This window comes from Zootermopsis nevadensis, unplaced genomic scaffold (assembly GCF_977971745.1).
Source record: "Zootermopsis nevadensis isolate Lab colony 2312 unplaced genomic scaffold, Znev_1.0 Znev_ptg000021l, whole genome shotgun sequence".
Lineage (NCBI taxonomy): Eukaryota > Metazoa > Arthropoda > Insecta > Blattodea > Termopsidae > Zootermopsis > Zootermopsis nevadensis.
Genome location: NW_028259153.1, coordinates 5,037,469 through 5,057,699, shown reverse-complemented (window position 1 = coordinate 5,057,699; position 20,231 = coordinate 5,037,469). Strand labels below are relative to the sequence as shown.

Here is a 20,231-nt window from a genome sequence, read left to right as displayed (position 1 = left end):
ATGCGGGACCGTCCCTTGGTCCCTGCATCGAAGTAGGAAGGAAAGGGAGCAGAGACGTTTGGCTTTCTTGATCCGAAGAGCCTCGAATCTCCGGATGAAGCGATGAGTATCCTCCCCATAGAGGTTTACTATGTAAGACTTGAGGTTCTCACAGCGGTGAGTATGAAGATATCCGTCTTCTGGGTTGTTGTGCAACAACCCAGAAGACGGATATCTTCATGTATTATATTATTTGTTTGAACAGGTAATGATTTAGAACAAAATATTAATTTACTAAAATGAAAAATGGAAGTCTAATGCGAAAATTTCTGTTAATAAAAAGAATGATTGGCATTTAAATTAGAGTAAGATGCAAGTTTGTGTCAAAGAACAGAAAAATAGAACAGTTGTTTAAATGTTTAGGAAATTAATAAATTCACTTGGGCAGTGAGATTTAGTAAATAAAAGGCAAACATCTATAAAGTTAAGAGAGATAATTTACTCATACTTACAGAAAATTAAATTGTGTATTAGACAGCTGCAACACAACTTTGCTGTGCACTGAATCTCTTATACTAGTTGATTTATCACATAATATTAATAAATATACTGAGCACAAAATCTCTTCACTTTCAAAATTAAGCATGAATAATACACTCTAATGCAAATAAAGAACCATATGCATATATTGTAGTTTTTGCTTTGAAAAATAGTTTTCAACTCAAAATCTATAAGAGAACTGTGATAGAAGCAAGGTTTGTAGTTAATGAAAGTAGTAAAAATATTTGTGCGCTTGTAAGTTAGCACTACTGTATGGTAACTGATTGCTTTTATACTAAAGTAGAATATGATTTATTATCGAAGCCATTTATTATATGGGGTTTCAGTCCTACCTACTTGTTTTACAGTGTGTTATTGAAGCCAAATTATATCTCCTCACTGTCCATCAAAACCACATTTACAGGAAGAAGGTGGTCTAGATAAGGCAGAAATCTGGATTAGTGAAATGATAATTGAAAAATTCAATTCAATTAATTTATTTATGTGTTTGCCAACAGCAAGATGCCAATAACAGGCAAACACTGATAATATATACAATAATAGTGAAATAATAATGGATAATATTACACAAACGGATTAACTAAACTTATACATGTACAGTATTAAATATAACTGCCAAGTACAGGCAAACCCAAAATAGAAACAATATTAACACAGAGCAAAAAATGAAGAAATATAAATAAAAACAAATAATCCACCAAGGGAACACTAATATAATTGTAAAACTTTAAAAAATATAAAAAGACAGATAACCAAGCTAGATCATTTCCCTTGTTGAGAACGTTCGCTCAAGGGAGACAATGTTTATGCTAAATACGTCCAAAGATTTACAGACGTCATTTGCAGCGATGACGCACCTGGCTGAAGGACTATGTCGTAGTGCACTGCTCACACTAAAAGTAGAAAATTCTCTTATTTGCCTCGCCGGCACACGTAAACCAACAGTGTCCATAATGGAATGGCAGTTTATTTTGCCCTAAAATACATTAATAAGAAATAACGCATCGAGATGTCGTCGTCTGGAATAAAGTGTTCTAAAATTTAAAGTAGAATAATTGTAACATATAATTAAAACTATCATACTTGGACAATTAACAGTCATTTTGAGTCACTTTCTGTGATTTTTTTCCACTGCACTTTTATTAATGCCACATTTTACACTTCAAACATTTTTATGGCATGAAGAAGTAATAATTTCAGGATGAAATCTTTGTTGTACAGATGTCAACAAGCATCTGAATCTGTGTGACCTCACAGTACCAGCCATGTTAGGACTGACCAGATTGTGGATGGATAGGGTCTGAAATAGCAATGTTTTTTGTACTAAACAAAATCATAGATGATATCTTTTCGTGCTGTAATGTTGAATTTGGGTGTTAAAGACATTTGGTGTCTATGGCGATTGACTATGTCTCAATTTGATGAAGTCCCAGAGGAGGGAAAAGCTAATCATTTTTTTTTCTTCCTTGTTCAGTTATTAGATGATGATTGTCATCAATAATTATTCCAGGACTGAATGGGGGTTTGTGTTTTCTAGGATAGCATGAATTAATGGTAGTATTCTGTTGCAGGATGATCGTTTGTCAATCTTGCAAGCACTCGGCCGCAAGCTTGTTCTGTCAGACGATATTGATCTTAAAGAGATTGCTGACAACACTGAAGGTTTCACTGGTGCTGACCTGCAGTCGTTGTTGTACACAGCTCTAATTAAAGCTGTGGAACAAACTTTCACACCAAGTGGTGAGTGCTGCTAGTATTGTTAAATTCTTGTGAACGAAGCCATTCTCCATCAATATGAAAGTGGAGGATAACAATTCTTGTTATTAATGCTGTAATTATTTTCTTTGTTGCAGAAGATTTAAAATCTGAACCTTCTGCTGGAGACTTCAGTGTTGTAAGTAGTACTCATTTACTAATTAAATTGTTTTCATACTTTATTGGACTTATGCTGTGGCACTGATTATAAGCTTTATAATTTTTACTCTTCACCTTATGTTATTAAGATGCCAAGAAGTTTTCTTGGGCAATCAGCCACGTCCGTAAGGAATTAATGTCTAGCATTTCAGAGACTGTCTGTGCCTCCACCATCAGGATTTATGGGGGGAATGACACAGCTGTTATTCTGTGCTTTGCTCTCAGAGCCTGAGTCCTTGTTTGAAAGCAGACTAACAGAGGAACAGCAGAAGGAGTATGGCATTCACTTATCCTCCCTAGGGCCAGTCATTTTCTTCTCACCTGGAAAATCTGGGATGCTAGCAAGCACTGACACTTTTTCTGTGAATCCTAGTGGTAGTTTATTGATGGTTGAGATTCACTGCAGTATGCCAGTAGCTGGATTCCAGGACTAACTTTTAGTGAATGCTATTTACAGTAGGGCCCCGCTTTTCGGTGCTCCGCTTTATGGCGATCTGCTAATACGGCGCTCAACAGCTGAGTCAGAGAAGTGCGTCCGGCGCCATTTTCTCGTCGCTGATTCAGTCTGTTTACGGCTTTTGTGCGCTCCGCGTCTCTCTGTATTTCTGGCAATTTTTCAGTTATTACAAACTGTATATTTATATAATATTTTTGTGTTACTACAGTGTAATTACAATGGCGTCTAAGGGTATTAGCGATAAAGAGAGGAGTCGTAAGCCTCTTACTTTAAATGCCAAGTTAGAGATGATTAAACTTCGTGAACAAGGCATGTCTATGGCTTCCGAACCATCACCAAAACGAATAAGATTCGTTGAAGTGTCAGATGATGAAGATGCGTCATCTCCTGCATCCTTCCTACTATTACCATATCAATTTTCAAATTTACATTCACCAATCACTATAAGCTGAGGACAATGTGTGTATTACTGATATTCATTTTAATTTCATATCGTTTTCTTAGGCCTAGCGCTATTGTGCACTTACTATATGATAGTGTAACATCTTATTAGGCTTTGATATGCATTTACAAGTGAAATAAGGCAAAGATCCGCTTTTCGGCGATTTTTGCATTACGGCGGGTGTCTGGTCCCTAACCCGCCGTATAAGCGGTGCCCCACTGTATAGAAATGTATTCAGTTGAAGTTGTTAGATTACAGGTGGATCTTGATGGGGGGTTTTTCACCAACCAATCTGTTTCATTTAATTGCTGTGTATGCTTCAAATCTTAAATAATTATGGTGATCAAAGCAAGGAGGATGAAATGTGGAGCATGTAGCGTGCTGTAATATGTAGACACCATATTTATTCCAAACTTCACACTAACATTAAAAATAATTATTTGCTGTTTGATCCTGGTGCAATTTTACTTTTCCAGATGTTGATTTGGCAATAACAAATAATATTTGTTATGACATTTTTTACAAGCATTGTGAACTCTCGTTATAACAGATTTATACTGTAATTAGCAGGTGCACGAAAAAGTCAAGGTGATATACGGTGGGATATTTTGGTTACGCCGTGCAGTCTGAGGCATGGACCTCATGCGCCTGGATGCTGGGGCCGTGGGTTCGAGTCCCACTCAAGGCGTGGATGTTTGTCCGCGTCTTTCTATGTGTGTATAGGTAGAGGCCTTGCGTTGGGCTGATCACTCATCCAAGGAGTCCTACCACTGTCCAAATAGATCAAAAAATTAATAAAATAAAGCCTCAATACCTACGTGTAAAAAGAGGATAAAAGAGAAAGAAAGAATATTTTGGTTGCCAGTTATGTTTTTGTTGGATATGTGGCAGTTATTTTATGGCACTTTAGTGCAAGGTGATGTAGAATTGAATGAAATGTGTTAAGGTGTTTATAAATGATGAATTTGTGTTGGTTCTTTTTAATTATTCCAGTTATAGGGATGTTAAATCATGGAAGGGCTTGCAGATTCTCCAGGCAAGTTCTGGGGTACTGTATGGACAATTTGGGGTAGTGTTTAATAGGCTTGGGAATGTAAGTTGATGAGATAACGAAATATAGATATTTAGTGAGTAGGAGGCTTTATTCTCAAAAATTATAATCCAGTTTGGTTATTTTAATACAGGTTGAATACAATGGAAATTCGAATTTGTGGTATGTCATTTCTGCTTCCAAAGTATTTCCCTAAGAACCACAGAAACATTTCTTTAAGAGTTAGCACTGAAAACGCAGGAGAGAAGATGCTTTCAAACTGACAGTTTCAAAGAAGATTTGTCATTAAACCAGTGATGATAGTGGAGTGAGGATAATACACCTGGTCATATCAGAAGGCCTTATAATCAAGAATACATTGTTCTCACATAACAGAATTCATTAATACACATGTACTTCTAATGAAAAGAGGACATGCAATCAAATTAATCACATCTTGGCAGAAAATGACAGTCAAGTACACTTGACGTCTGGTCTTTTAGAGAAAGTGAGCGATGCTGACCACTATTTGGTGGTTCCAAGAATGGGAGAGAATGTTAAGTAAATAAGCAACACAAATGTTTGATATGGAGATTTTTAATTTGAGGGCACTATACAGCACAGAGGTTGTGGAACAATATGAGGTTAAAATTTCAAATATATTTATGGCTTTAGAAACCTAGGATGATAACGTGGACATCATTGATGCTTTGGAAAATTTTTTGGGAGAACATGAAATTATTGGGCTAAATTTGGGGGTGTATATATGCCACATATTACTGAACATTATTCTTACCATGTTTCACAGCCATACAATGCAACAAGCAAGCTAATTAAAATTGTTTCATTCATCTTAATAATTAATATACTAGAAAGCAGATGATACAACAGCAATTAAATTAGTGATAACATTAAAATGGACCTGAAAGCAATATTGCGGACTGGATTGTTGTGGTTCAGGATAGGTACCATAGGCAGGGTCTTGTGAACATGATACTGATCCTGTTAGATACATAAAATGCAGGGAATTGGCTAGCTGAGTGACTGTCAGCTTCTGATGATGGACTGTGCTCCATGGAGTTAGTTGTGAATATAGTAATGAACCTGAAGGTTACATAAAAGGTGATGGATTTATTAGTTAGCTGAATTTACTGTTAATATTTGGTCAGCCTAATGGGCTTTCTCAAGTTTGTTTGTATATATTTCTTCTGATTTTTATGGGACTGGTTAAAATGTTTATAATTAATATACCAGCGTCATCGTCTCTTCATGGGTTAGTTGTATTAGAAAGTTGCAACTGTGTTCAGAATTGGTGTTACCTTCTTTTATGTGGTAACCTTTTCCTTTTCTCCTTATGGATATGCTGTTCTTTCTCCCATTCTCTCCAAATGATGGAACCAGTTCATTTGTTAGTCAACACTTCTACTTTGGTGTCAGCTGCTGATTTTTGCAGGTGCAGCGAAGTATGTACAATCAGACTGAAATGCGTGAACTGAGTTATTTATACGTCATTTACGCAGTAGAGTAGAGAAAGAAAGAGAGGTAAAATTGGAAGTGAAGAATTCAGGAAGTGCTTGTTATTGATTTCAAAACTGCTGTTATATCGTCTGCTTTCGAGTACACACTTTAATTAGCTTGCCTGTTGCATTGTATGGCTGCGAAACGTGGTAACAGTACTGTTCAGTGACATTTGGCATATATAAACTCCCTCCCCCCCCACTAATAATAACTTAACTAGTCAAGAAATTTTATGGATCCTGGAGGTTAATTCCTGTGCTTTAAGAGCCTTCCACTGGATCTGAATTATTTTAGCAAGACAGAATTATTATCTGTTTATAATATAAACCTGGGCCTCAGGTATAGGTACACCTAATTTTGTCATTATCTTAGCCTCAGGACCAATTGTATTAGTTCCAAGTCCTTATAAAGATGCTGGTGATTCCACCAAATTATGTTAATGCAGGTTTTAGTTTTTGTAAGGTAAAGTAAAGTAAAGCTGTCCCACTATATGCCATGTAGGCACTTGGGGGAGGGGAGGGGATGTATAGGTCCTATCCATTCTTGACCTCGGCACTAGATGGGGGTGAGTGGTCAGCGTCATGCCCTGGCCACCTCTGGGAAAGGACCCATTGGACAGGAGGCTTGGTGGGCCCCAGAACCAGTCTGGACGCAGAGGCTAGAGGAAAAATCCTTTGCCCTCGTCGGGGAACGAACCCCGTTTGTCGAGTCATTATACTGACTGAGCTATGCCGGCTCACTTTGGTTTGTGAAGGAACTAAAATTTGTACTCTGCCAGTTAATGTGAAACTTGATTTTAATGAACAGTCTATATTTTAACTAGATTGGGGGATGTTTTTATTGCAGATGTAGCAGCACTGGTTTGTGAATAACAGAAAAGGGTGGTTTCTTGCTGTTGAAGTCTCTTGTTTACTTTGCTGCTAGATGATTGCAGGATAATTGTATTTTTATGTATGAGATTGAAAATGAGAAGAAGTAGGTTTCTTTAGCAGCATCTGCTACACCAGAATTACCCGAGTAAATGAGGAAAGCAAATATAATTGTGGAGGAATTCAATCTTGTCTCATTTATGCAGCAAAGCAAAATGTAATTGATTCTTGCTGCCATTAGCAAAATAAACCTTCCTAGAAGAAATTTTGAAAATTGGTTTCTTTCTCAAGGGATTCACAACTGAAAGGAACATTGTGGGGTGGAAAAGCATAAGTAGGGAGCATTCTTAACAAACTCGTCTAGCGGAACAGAGTTTTAATTGCAAACATAATATAAATTCGTTTGGAAGGAATATTATTGATTTTCTGTAATATTGTTCTTTAATTTGATACTGATTTGATGTGAGATGGGGTGGTTCAAGTGCTTATGACAGTTGTTTGTTTGGTTAGGTTCCATGCATTTGTCAGCGTAAGTTAATTGAAAATCAGAGAATATTTTCTGTGAAACTTGTTTAGTTGGATGGATCAGTTTAATTTCAGTCTTGCTGGTGTTCATTTATGACTCATGATGATTCCATAGGCTTGGGTTATGACACTCCTGTCTGTCCACATAAATTACAGGATTTTGTCTCAGAATAAATGTTAATTTTTCATCAACCACGAAATATACTTTGTTGTGAGAATTACAGTGTTTTTATATTCCAATACATCAACTGAACATGATGCTTATCAGTTCTTTGGTTTTCCTCAGTATCATAAAACATTGTCATGTGGTGGTTGACATTCTCGCCTCATAATAATCTAATTCTCTGCATCCTGTTGTGGTATGCGTGAATTATAATAAAAATTTCATTACTCACAACTTTTTCTTTATTATGTTTATTCTAGGGTGACATGTTTTGATCTATTTTAGATATCCTCAGGCCATACAAGTATTGTGTTCAAAGCAGAATTTTGCCTCACATTCAGGAGGTTGTGGGTTCAAGTCTTTACATGGAGACTGGTTACCCTGACTGTATTTTCCTCTTCCCTCCAGTAAATGCTGGGATAGTGTCTTATAATTGGCCGTGTCTACTTTATTTTGAGCCCATTAAAATTCTTCATTCATAAACATGGGCATTATTGATACTGAGTGCCACATAACCAAATGTCACATACAACAATAAACCTCAATTCCTTCTTGTTGCTTTGAAATAGGCCGCATTCTCTCCCATTCTTTTTAATTTCACTCAGTATTGTCACTGCTTTAATTTAATATTAAGAAGATTTCTGTCTTCTGGGTTGTTACGCTGTGTAGTCTGGTAGATGTTTACCAACGGTTCAGAGGTCATACTGCCTCCATCATCAGAATATGAAGATTTCTGTCTTCTAGGTTGTTGCGCTGTGTAGTCTGGTCGATGTTTACCAACGTTTCTGAGGTCATACTGCCTCCATCATCAGGGCGATGAAGATTTCTGTCTTCTGGGTTGTTGTGCTGTGTAGTCTGGTCGATGTTTACCAACGTTTCAGAGGTCATACTGCCTCCATCATTAGGGCGATGAAGATTTCTGTCTTCTGGGTTGTTGCGCTGTGTAGTCTGGTAGATGTTTACCAACGGTTCAGAGGTCATACTGCCTCCATCATCAGAATATGAAGATTTCTGTCTTCTAGGTTGTTGTGCTGTGTAGTCTGGTCGATGTTTACCACCGTTTCTGAGGTCATACTGCCTCCGTCATCAGAGTATGAAGATTTCTGTCTTCTGGGTTGTTGTGCTGTGTAGTCTGGTCGATGTTTACCAACGGTTCAGAGGTCATACTGCCTCCGTCATCAGAGTATGAAGATTTCTGTCTTCTGGGTTGTTGCGCTGTGTAGTCTGGTCAATGTTAACCAACGTTTCAGAGGTCATACTGCCTCCGTCATCAGGGCGATTCTTAATATGAAGATTTCTGTCTTCTGGGTTGTTGCGCTGTGTAGTCTGGTCGATGTTTACCAACGTTTCAGAGGTCATACTGCCTCCATCATCAGAATATGAAGATTTCTGTCTTCTAGGTTGTTGTGCTGTGTAGTCTGGTCGATGTTTACCACCGTTTCTGAGGTCATACTGCCTCCGTCATCAGAGTATGAAGATTTCTGTCTTCTGGGTTGTTGTGCTGTGTAGTCTGGTCGATGTTTACCAACGTTTCTGAGGTCATACTGCCTCCGTCATCAGGGTATGAAGATTTCTGTCTTCTGGGTTGTTGCGCTGTGTAGTCTGGTAGATGTTTACCAACGTTTCAGAGGTCATACTGCCTCCATCATCAGGGCGATGAGTATGAAGATTTCTGTCTTCTGGGTTGTTGCGCTGTGTAGTCTGGTCAATGTTAACCAACGTTTCAGAGGTCATACTGCCTCCATCATCAGGGCGATGAGTATGAAGATTTCCGTCTTCTGGGTTGTTGCGCTGTGTAGTCTGGTTGATGTTAACCAACGTTTCAGAGGTCATACTGCCTCCATCAGCAGGGCGATCGCAGACTACACAGCGCAACAACCCAGAAGACAGAAATCTTCATACTCACCGCTGTGAGAACCTCAAATCTTACATAATATTAAGAACATTGTTAAGTACTTTTAGATCACATCCTTTGCATTTCACTGCAAATGTAACTGTGTCTGGTAGCGGAACTAAAGGTTCGGTCCCACTGACATAAGAGCTTGCCGTTGGAATATATTGAGAACCACTTCAGTCCGGTTTCATATCAAAACAACCATTTTCTTTAAGATCCATTTTAATATTATTCTCCCATCTCTCTTTCATTGTTTCAAGTAACAAATGAACAGTTGGAACTAGGCATGTGAGATTTTGTTTTGCTAGGTCACTAACGTTGTGACGGTGTGAAATTTGTAGGATATATTCAACAAATTTAATGTATACTGTAATTGGTTATTCCAGAAAATATAATAGTAGTGTATTTTTGGTAATCTAAAAGAGTAATAACACAACACTCTGTGGCATGTTTACAGTTTTAAGCAATAATAAAACATTTTACCCTTATAGGACTCGATCCTGAGACCATTTGTTCACGGAACATACAAACCATTACACAAGGTTCGTAATTGTGGCTGTTGGAATTTTGTTGCGTTGGATTCATTGTGTACACTGAACACGTAAAAACACTACAGATTTATTATTGAAATTCCGATAATATCACCAGGGTAATGTTACAAGTAGTATGAATCGTAATAATTTCATCAAATCAGGCTACAAATGTTATCTGATGATGGATAAATATCCCAAAATATGTCATAAGAAGAAGACATGATATAAGTGACACACACAAGTGGAAAAGTTATTTATTTATAAATTGATGTGCATAGACTGAGAACAATATACAAATTAATTTTTTTTTATTTGTAGTGTTCTGTCTGCCGACAGGTCCATATGAACAGGATCCTTCCATCCTTTTCTCGGACTGGGACCTGTTCATATACGTTCTTGGCAGATGATCCAGAAGTGGTTTGCCATTGCCTTCTTCTGTGTGTGAATGGAGTAATTGTTGGGATGCCACGGAGAAACCGGGGAAGCCCCCGGAGGAAAACTCCGTGTTGCCTAGACCACGGCCTTGCCCAACACAAGTTATAAATTCGGGCACCGCCGGGAATCGAACCCGAGACCCCAGGATTACAAGGCCAGCGTTCTAACCGCTAGAATTATTATTAATTTTGGAAGGTCTCAACATGCAGACACACACACACGTGGAAATACTTTGTAGTCCAGTCTTTGTTTCAGAATAAGAGAGGTCCCAAAACTTACGATTTAACTTTCTGGTTGCTGTGCGTTATTGTACTCGACTTGTGGTGTGACAATTGTTCCGAGAATGAGACGGATAAAACTCCGTTGCTAATGAAGACTGGTGGAGTAGTTGCCATAGTGGCATCACCAAGTGTTAATACAATTCCCGCTCAGGAATGAAGGGGTTGGGGTGGCGGAATTAAGCAGGGGGAGCCACATCCAACACCCGGGTTTCTTCGCATCACCGTGTCATTAGTACGCCTCGCGTTGACTTCAGCCCCCTGCCTAATCCCTCCAGCTCGTAATTTGACAATAATTTGTTCTGTTATATCGCGTTATTTCGTTCGACGCACATACTTCTGTCAATTTCAGAGTCCACAAGAGGAGGTTAGCTGAATTTGCCTCTTTCGAAATGTTACTGACACACCAGCTAGTTTTTGCTGAAGGTTTTTCGTAATTTTCCTTAGTTTTTTCACACAAATTGTGGGATTGAGTGCTAATATCAGCCTAACTAGTTTGTCTCCGAAGAGATCTACATTTATTTTCTGTGTTTTCGTAGTGGTGCATTAATAAGAACCGGTTTATCGTCTTTTTGCTAGGCGTCGAAAGGATCGTCGTATAAGGTTAAGTTTGTGTTATTAACCTTGTGGCAAGACGAATGGACCAATACACATTGCGACAAACTGCGCGGTGAAGCCATCCGTACAGGCGTTCCCCCTTGAATTCCATCAGGAAGCAGGAAGCCATGCTTTGACGCCTCGAGATCGGTCACCCGCCTAATATGTGGCGATTTGATGCGTGGGGGGTGGTGTGCCACCCAAATTAACTTTCGTATGAGTGTCACTTTATCCGACGCCTTGCTGATGATCACCGTAACGCTTTGAAAGTTTTGAAATTTCTAATTTAATTCAAACGGTTTCATGTAATTTTTAGAGTTTTAATTGTTTGCGTTATCTCTGACAAGACTCACAAACATTTTGTTGTCGATGTCGGTCTTCTGAGTTGTGACGCCGTGTGGATGTTTCGGAGAATCATACTCTAGCCATCTTCAGGGCTGAATAGTATGTTATACTGTACGTGTTTCCTGTTTGTAGGATGCTTGATTTAATATTTTACCTGTAATAAAATACCGTGGTATTACTAATGCTATGGGTTAAATAAAGTAATGTGTGGATTTTAGGGCCAGACGTTAAGATTCAGAGCTGGTCACCCCAGTAACACTTTTACCGTGAATTATGTAAACATTTTTCGCTGTAAGTGGTGCAAACTATGCAGTGCGAGTGACGCAGGGCTCTGTGGATCAAGCCGCCCATTACCGGCCTGACTTGAGCACAGCCGGTAATTAAAACTCTCCTTAATTGAAGGAGGAAATATAACCGGGTCCAATAACGCCCGCAGAATGCTTTTAAATTTGTAATTAAATCGTTATATTTTCTCTTCTTGCAATAATTCCCCGCTCATTCCCCCCCATCATCTGTTTCCCTTCTTGGAAGGTTTCAAGATATCCTTTCCAGTTTTCTTCTTGCTGAGAAATTGTTGAGTGTATTTTCCCCGGGAAGAAAGAGTTAGCTAAGGAGTGGAACTTTGTTGTGGGTGTGAGGGTTGGTATGTTTTTTTTTTGTTTTAATTTGAAAAGGAAATGGAGTTCTGGGAGATTTCTTACTTTTCCTCACGTCCCCTATACGCCTTTGGTCTTTAGTTGCGAGAGTAAGTGCACGTCTATCTCCTGTTACATAACCTTCGGAGGTTCTATGTATGATCGTATTATGTTTGATTAATTAAAAACGAAATCATTTCCAGTCTCGAATTGCAGTTACATTTTATGTATAATAGGCAAAGTTCGTCAGTTCGGTGATGGTGTCAACGGTTTTAGAAATAGATCGTAATAATGACCCTTTCTTTTTCTTTTTTTTAAAAAAAAGCTTGGAATCTCAAAATTTACACCATTTTAATTGATGTAAAGAAAATGCCTCGTGGGATTTAGATCTGTTACCAACGTACGTTTTATTGCGTCAAATTATTCTTTTAGGCTTCACGAAATTGCACTTATACTTCCCATCTCATCCAGATTCCAGATTATCTCAACTAGGGGGCCAACCAAATAGGTTTTTCTGTCTTTATTTGCACACGATGGCGGAAATAGAACCCAACTTCCCAAACGTTGTGATTTTGTAATATTTAGGCGATGGACAAAGCCTAAAAGAACAGTTTAACACAATGTAAAGTACCACCCCTTGAAGTCAACTTGAATTCAACGTACATTTTAGTAAGATGATATAGTTGCGTCATATTGTGAAATTTAATTAATTATTCAGTTTTTGTCCGTCTAATCACAATTCATATATAAATTTACAATTAAGATAATTAAAATATCATTTTTTATGTTCCTCATCGAACAATCGATTTACAATTGGAACATCTTTTTACAACATGTTTCGGTTTCTATATAAACCATCTTCAGGTGTAAAAGTTAAAATTATAAACTTAAATTTAATTACAATTTCTGATATGCAACTTTTTGGTGATGTTCACTTCCAGATTCATTTTTATATTGGAGTGAATGTTTTTTGGTGTTCTACATCGGCCTGTAATACAAATGATTTAAATCATTCACTCCAATATAAAAATGAATCTGGAAGTGAACATCACCAAAAAGTTGCATATCAGAAATTGTAATTAAGTTTTAAGTTTATAATTATAACTTTTACACCTGAAGATGGTTTATATAGAAACCGAAACATGTTGTAAAAAGATGTTCCAATTGTAAATCGATTGTTCGATGAGGAACATAAAATGATATTTTAATTATCGTAATTGTAAATTTATATATGAATTGTGATTAGACGGACAAAAACTGAATAATTAGTACATTTTAGTCTAAACGACTGAATTTTGAGGTGTAAACGAAATAATTAATTTTGAATTACATTTACTGTCATTTTACATATGCCATAGAAATTTGACCGGCTGGGATTAAGCTGTGCTGTTTCCTCGACCTGCCAGGTGAATCTGAAATAGACCGCGGCTACAGCATGCAGTTCGTTATTCATGAGACGTAACTGATGTGGCTGATACACGCCGTTAAACAGAAGTCTGTCTTTCTTTCGCCATGTAACTTATTTTTATTTTATTTAGTGTTCTGTCTGAGGACAGGTCCATATGAACAGGATCCTTCCATCCTTTTCTCGGACTGGGACCTGTTCATATACGTTCTTGGCAGATGATCCAGAAGTGGTTTGCCATTGCCTTCTTCTGTGTGTGAATGGAGTAATTGTTGGGATGCCACGGAGAAACCGGGGAAGCCCCCGGAGGAAAACTCCGTGTTGCCTAGACCACGGCCTTGCCCAACACAAGTTATAAATTCGGGCACCGCCGGGAATCGAACCCGAGACCCCCAGGATTACAAGGCCAGCGTTCTAACCGCTAGACCACCGTGGCTTTCCATGTAGCTTATAAAAGTTAAATTTGTGCCTCACTATTTGCGTACTTACAGACAATTATCGAGGACGACGAAAGTGATTTTATCATTTCCATGTGAAAAGAAATTCTAGGGCGTTAATGTGATGTTCCTTTTTGTTATTAGCTTGTGAGGGTGCAGACTGACTGATCTTGTGTCTCAGGACACGTTCCAGAAGCAGTCTGTTGCGTACACAATAATGATATTCCTATTTCTTTCAAAGACTGAATTTGTTGATGAGCTGAGTGAAGAAGGTCTCTGTTCCAAGAGGTAGATGTTCGTCCACGCGGCTGTATTTGCTTTGGGTCACACGGTACTACATTTGAATCCCCCACTGACGCCGTGGAAACGGTTGTGAGAAGTCTCAAGATGTAAGCGGCGCGTAGAAGAGATAACATTATCGAACTCTTGAGTTTCACTTACACCATTTTCTTACGATTATATTATTATCCACGTAGTTTCAGATAGAAGGAGCTAAGTGCCACTCCAAATTGTTACACCGTGAGAAAGGATTTTCGTTCTTGGCGGCATTAATCTAGGAAGCATCGTTATTCAGCATTATACGAAGTGATACTGGTTGATACACACGTTCTTCGTCGATATTTTGAACTGAATTAATTTATTTAATTAATTATTCTTGTCCGTCTAATCACAATTTAAAATTTAAAAATTAAGATAATTAAAATATCATGTGATGTTCCTATCGAAACATTCGATTTACATTTAGATAGGAACATCACATGATATTTTAATTATCTTAATTTTTAAATTTTAAATTGTGATTAGACGGACAAGAATAATTAATTAAATATATATTTTCACAATATGACGCAACTATTTCATCTTATGAATTAATATGATTATATCACTTAGTTTATGTAGCAAAATAAAAGGATCCTTTGTATTTCTTACCTACTTCATGATTGTAGTTACATACCAAGTACACAGCTTTATGCATTAAGTGCGTATGGTGGCTTGTTGCGCCGTGTGGCCTGATAGAAGTTTACCGACGTTTCAGAGGTCCCAAGTACTGCTAAACGGTTGAGATATTGACTCATGTCCATACAACCTATGTACTCAAAATAAGCCAATGATTAACAGTCCTAAGTTTAAAATTAAATTATTTGGTTATTCCGTCAAATCACAATGTATTTAAAATAAGATAATTAAAATAATTAAAATATCATTCTGTGTTCCATATCGAATAATCGATTTACAATTGGAACAGTTACAACATGTTTCGGTTTTATTAAACCATCATCAGGTGTAAAATTATATTAAATTTAAAACTCAATTACAATTTTTTACAATTTTTCGTAGTGTAGTTTTTTGGAGGTCGTGTCCAGATATTTTCATATAATGGATCAACTTTATTGTTTGAAGTGATGCTTTTCAGTTCCTTGACCCCAACCCCGACAACCACCTTTCACCTACTCCCCACTAGCAACCGCATTCAGTATTAAACCTTGCTCGGATACGGTAATACTTCTGAATCACCTCCAGACACAACTGTGTTGTCTACTGTTTCATCTCTGGTATGTTTATTTTACTTTCCTTATAATATTATTTATTTATTTATTTAATTGTTTTCTATATTCATCCATATTCAATAATGTTTCTTTGAATCATTTACTTCACAGACCGATGTAAACATCAAAAGCATCACTTCAAACAATAAAGTTGATCCATTATATGAAAATATCTGGACACGACCTCCAAAAAACTATACTACGAAAAATTGTAAAAAATTGTAATTGAGTTTTAAATTTAATATAATTTTACACCTGATGATGGTTTAATAAAACCGAAACATGTTATAACTGTTCCAATTGTAAATCGATTATTCGATATGGAACAAAGAATGATATTTTAATTATTTTAATTATCTTATTTTAAATACATTGTGATTTGACGGAATAACCAAATAATTTAATTTTAATTTAATAAGTCACAATATGACGCAACTACACTATCTTATGAAGTCCTAAGTTTGGCAGACGTTTCGTAAGACATTCATAGTATGTTGATAAAAGTTCGGAATTTGAAAAGATATTTAATTCCCATGTCTGATAATATAAATATTCGTAACGATACACGAAAACAGTAGAACCTAAGTGTGAAATGCATTTTATGCAATGCTTCATTTTGCTGCGAGGTTTAACAGATTATACACATCTCGCCTGATCTGTTACATACACCCTTCTTGTTCTCTTGGTGGTTTCTGTGCTGAATACTGTATAGCACCTCCGTTACCTTCCACAGGCTAAAGCGAAGTAGAATAGAGACGGTAGTTAACGACGTAATTATGAAGCTGTGATTAGATCACCTGGGCTCGATATTCAAGCCAAATAGAGAAAGTTGAGACATCAACAGCCAAGCTTCCTCCGTACTTGCACAGATATGATCGTCCGTCCGTCCGTCCATAATAATGAGTAGAATGGAGGATGGAATATGGATGTAATATTAACGTGTGGCGGATGTAACTTTGGGAGACTTTGAAAATCGCATTTGCTGGAGAGTCAGTCGCATAGTAATTAAACAGTACAGTCAAGATTGTGTTAACATTGATTTGGTTTCGTGTTGCTACTAATTAGATTTTGTGCTGCATCTAAGAAGTGAATTTTGTTGTCCTACCAATTTCAAGACGGGACGGGATACTTCAGTTAGTATACTTTCTGGCTGCAGATGGACTACTGGGGTTCGCTCCTCGGCAGCTGCAGAAGGTTTCTTGTGACCTCTATGTGTCTCCAGACTGGCTCTGGTGCCCACCCAACCCCCCATCTAATGGGTACTCAGGGGGTCTTTTCCCCTGGGGTAAAAGATGGCCAGAGCGTGTCTCTGTTTACTCCTAATTTAGAGGTCAAGAATACAGGACCCATACCTCTTCTGTTCCGAGGCACTCAATGGCGTGCAGTGGAACATCTTTACTTTAGGTACTAGCTGTATTTAAAAATGCTCGAGTGTCTGTGTAACAATTTTGCCAGTTTTGTTTGCATGTGCGATGGTGGCTGCCCGCTTTGAAGAAAAAGTAAATGAAAAGTGTCTGAATAATCTTTCAGAATGTCATTTCTCTCAGTGTATCAGACGTGCGGGGAGTCAAGTCACAAGTCTCTCAGAACTGAACTAAATATTGGAATTTTGAGCCTGTTTCCCTGTTGGAAATCAGTTTGACAACAACACTATTATACAGGATGAGTCACTTTAAAATGTGGTCAGATCAGTTATCATATGATGTATTTGTTTTAGCTGTGAGTAAGCGGAAGGACTTTTGATGATAGGAAGTGTTTAGAATGGACTTCCTAGTACTTCCTAATATTTCTACGGCTCTGATACTGCGATGGGGAAGGCAACGAGAAACCATGGATAATGGCTGATGGTAGCTGACATGATCGCCAGCATTCGATAATGGTCAGGGCACCAGAAGGAGAAGGAGAAGAAGATGATTTTCTGTATCTTAGGTCCTTATATTTTCCTCAGTACATTCATTATTCTGTATTTACTGTTTTACAGAAGTCTGGCAGTGTTATTTCTGGTCCCATGGTAACCCAGAGAGACCTCAAGGCAGCTCTAAGGGACACTGAACCTTCTTTGTCAGAAATGGAGAGGCTCAGATATCATCTGGTGTGAGTATAACTTTTGCTTCAGAAAGAGAGTAGATTATTTTCTGGTTTCCCTTTCAGATTTGTAACATTTGTGTGATCTTGAATTAATTAACATGTGTAAATGATATCAAGATTATCTCCATGTAATGTAATGTGATATGAAAATTGTTTTGGATTTGTGCAGTTCTGTGTCTCAGAACTCCCTGTCTAGTGTTTATAGTTTAAAGGCATTTGTTGGTTGGTATTTACCGAGTGTGCTTTCAGTTAAATGATTGTGATGAAAGATTGAATGGAGATTACTTAATTCTTCTTCTACGGCTCTCCAGTCCGTATTCGGTCCATGGCCTCCTCCATTCTCCTCTTCCATTCGGTCCTCTGTTAGGTCCATTCTGTCCGAGGCTTTGATGGAGGTTTTGAAACATCTTCCTTTTTACGGTGCAAGGTTGTTAGCCTTGCGACCAACCCCCAACCTGTAGGACCAGGGTACCTGTCTTAGTCTGACCTCTCCCCCTCGACCAGTCTGGTTAGGGAGGCCCTACCAGTAGCTCTTGGGGTCACTGAGGTACTCAGGCCCCACCACCACGACAAGGTGCAGGTACCATTAAGTGGGAGATTACTTAATTGAAGCTGTGATTAGAGTGATACTTGAACCACATGTATCAGAATTTAGAAAATAATGACAACCGAAAATCAGGCGTCACAGTTGAGTGGTTAGTGCATTTGGGAGATCCAGTTCAAATCTTGGCCGATAGACTGTCAATCTTGACTGAGGCTTCATGTGGTTCTTCTTAGTCCCTCCAGGTAAGTGGTAGACTAGCGTTTGGCCGTGACTGTTCACTTCATGTCACTAATTGTCCTATCATGCGATGATACATAGTCTGAGCTACAATTCTGAAGGTGGCATTAAATAAACTGCAAATAAATAAATAAAACCTGAGAATAATTTGATCTGGTACTGAAAATACTTTATCTAAGGCTAGAGATTTTGTCTGCAAATTTATACTTCTTTAGATATTGAGTACATTGTCTTTCATCCATAGTTATAGATTGATAGTAATAAGATGATATTATTTTATTGTGTAAAGTAATCAGTTCTGTCTTGTCTTAATTTCAGTTACGAGAGGTTTGAAAGATCTCGAGGTGGAACTTCTGCCGAAGAGATTGCCTCCGTGCCTCAAAGAGCAACTTTGGCATGATTACACATTTTTACCATCTGCTCAGAACAGACAGTCTAATGAAACTATCCCCTTCTTTTCCTATATTGAACTTTTATTTGTCTTTCATGGTGAAGGGCTTTGTGATATGTGCATTATTATATTCAGAAGCAAAACTGACTGAATGTAACCGTCGATGAAATATAATCACAAAATACGGAGTAAGCAGAATTTATTTACTGCTTTATAGAATATATAAACCACGCATTACAGGAGATATTAAATGGCATTAAGGAACCGCTGAGACAATTTATATACTTTGTCACTTGTAGTCTGGTAAATGCCCAAATGTTAGACTTTGTATCACAAATGTTATGTGAAAGACTTGTTCCTTTGAGTAGACCCAGAGGACAAAAATTACAGGGGTTAAACAGGAGGCGTGAGAACGCAGTGGAATTAGCGTATCCCACCCAGTCCTCATCCTAGAAAAACTTTTATCCATGAATTTTTTGCAGTGCCAATCTCGAGTGCAGAGAAGTGCCATCTTGCTAAAAGAAAATGTTCCGACGGAGGTGAATCATTTATGGAAGTGCAAATAATTTAAGGATATCAAGGTAATTTGGATTGTTAAGTCTCTTCTTTTGGAAGAAGAAGGGGTCAATCATCACCACACATTCAGCTTGAGGCTATTATTTTTTCATATTTGTGCATGCAAACAGAAAATTCTGCAATTATGTTTATTTACCATTCCAGACAAGAGGAAAGTTAATTTCACATTGAAATAAGATGTCCGGGAAAGTGTTATCGTTGTCAGTCCTTCTGAGCTTGTCTAAAGAAAATTATCTTGTACGTAGCTGATTGTCTGGTTCTAGTGCTTGTGGTATCTTTAGATGACGGTGAAGAATTTTTTGCAATTTTTGGGGAATTTTAAGTTATCTGACTGATGAATTTCCCTTAGATGCAAAAGAAAGCTTTTTGAACTCTGTAGACTGCGTCATTGTCTGCGGAAGGCATTTTTGAGCCCTTCTTATGCGTGACGCTGCCTGTCTCTTTGAACTGTTCTGACCATTGCTTGACGGACTTCTCCGGTCTCTCATCCCGCGTATTTCATGTGGTAAGTCTTTGTACTTAATCACTATTTAATCTACCACTATCACAAAATACACGTGGCGTTCTGCTGCCGCTAAGGGTTTTGCTAGACGCGAAGCACTGAGGGCTCCATGAGAAAACCAGGATAAATTAATTCTACCAGCAGAAAAGGGCAGTGCTGCAGTCATAATGATCGATAAAGTTACATAAGAAAAATGAAAGATCTTATGCCATTACAACTTCGTTGCCTTGTCAATGCAGTGTAAGTTCCAAGACTGTCATGGCAAACGACGGCGTGCAAAGTCTAGTTTACTGAAGATTATGCTCCAGGTTAAGCAACAGTGCGTTGCC

At 37.9% G+C, this 20,231-nt stretch overlaps 1 protein-coding gene and 1 long non-coding RNA gene across 2 annotated transcripts in view; both read left to right on the top strand.

The window, feature by feature from the left end:
- The window catches only part of Pex1 (peroxisomal biogenesis factor 1), a 47,292-nt gene extending 28,203 nt beyond the window's left edge, over positions 1-19,089 (top strand). The window contains exons 16-19 of the mRNA XM_022076926.2: positions 2,112-2,280; positions 2,394-2,434; positions 17,546-17,658; positions 18,752-19,089. Of these exons, the coding sequence (XP_021932618.2) occupies positions 2,112-2,280; positions 2,394-2,434; positions 17,546-17,658; positions 18,752-18,833 (405 nt within the window). The 3' untranslated portion in view covers positions 18,834-19,089. The remainder of the gene's footprint in view (positions 1-2,111; positions 2,281-2,393; positions 2,435-17,545; positions 17,659-18,751) is intronic.
- On the top strand, positions 14,784-16,668 carry LOC147873096 (uncharacterized). Its single transcript, XR_015536078.1, has 2 exons — positions 14,784-15,570; positions 15,676-16,668. It is a non-coding gene; the product is annotated as an uncharacterized LOC147873096 (long non-coding RNA).
- Positions 19,090-20,231: the final 1,142 nt, after the last annotated feature.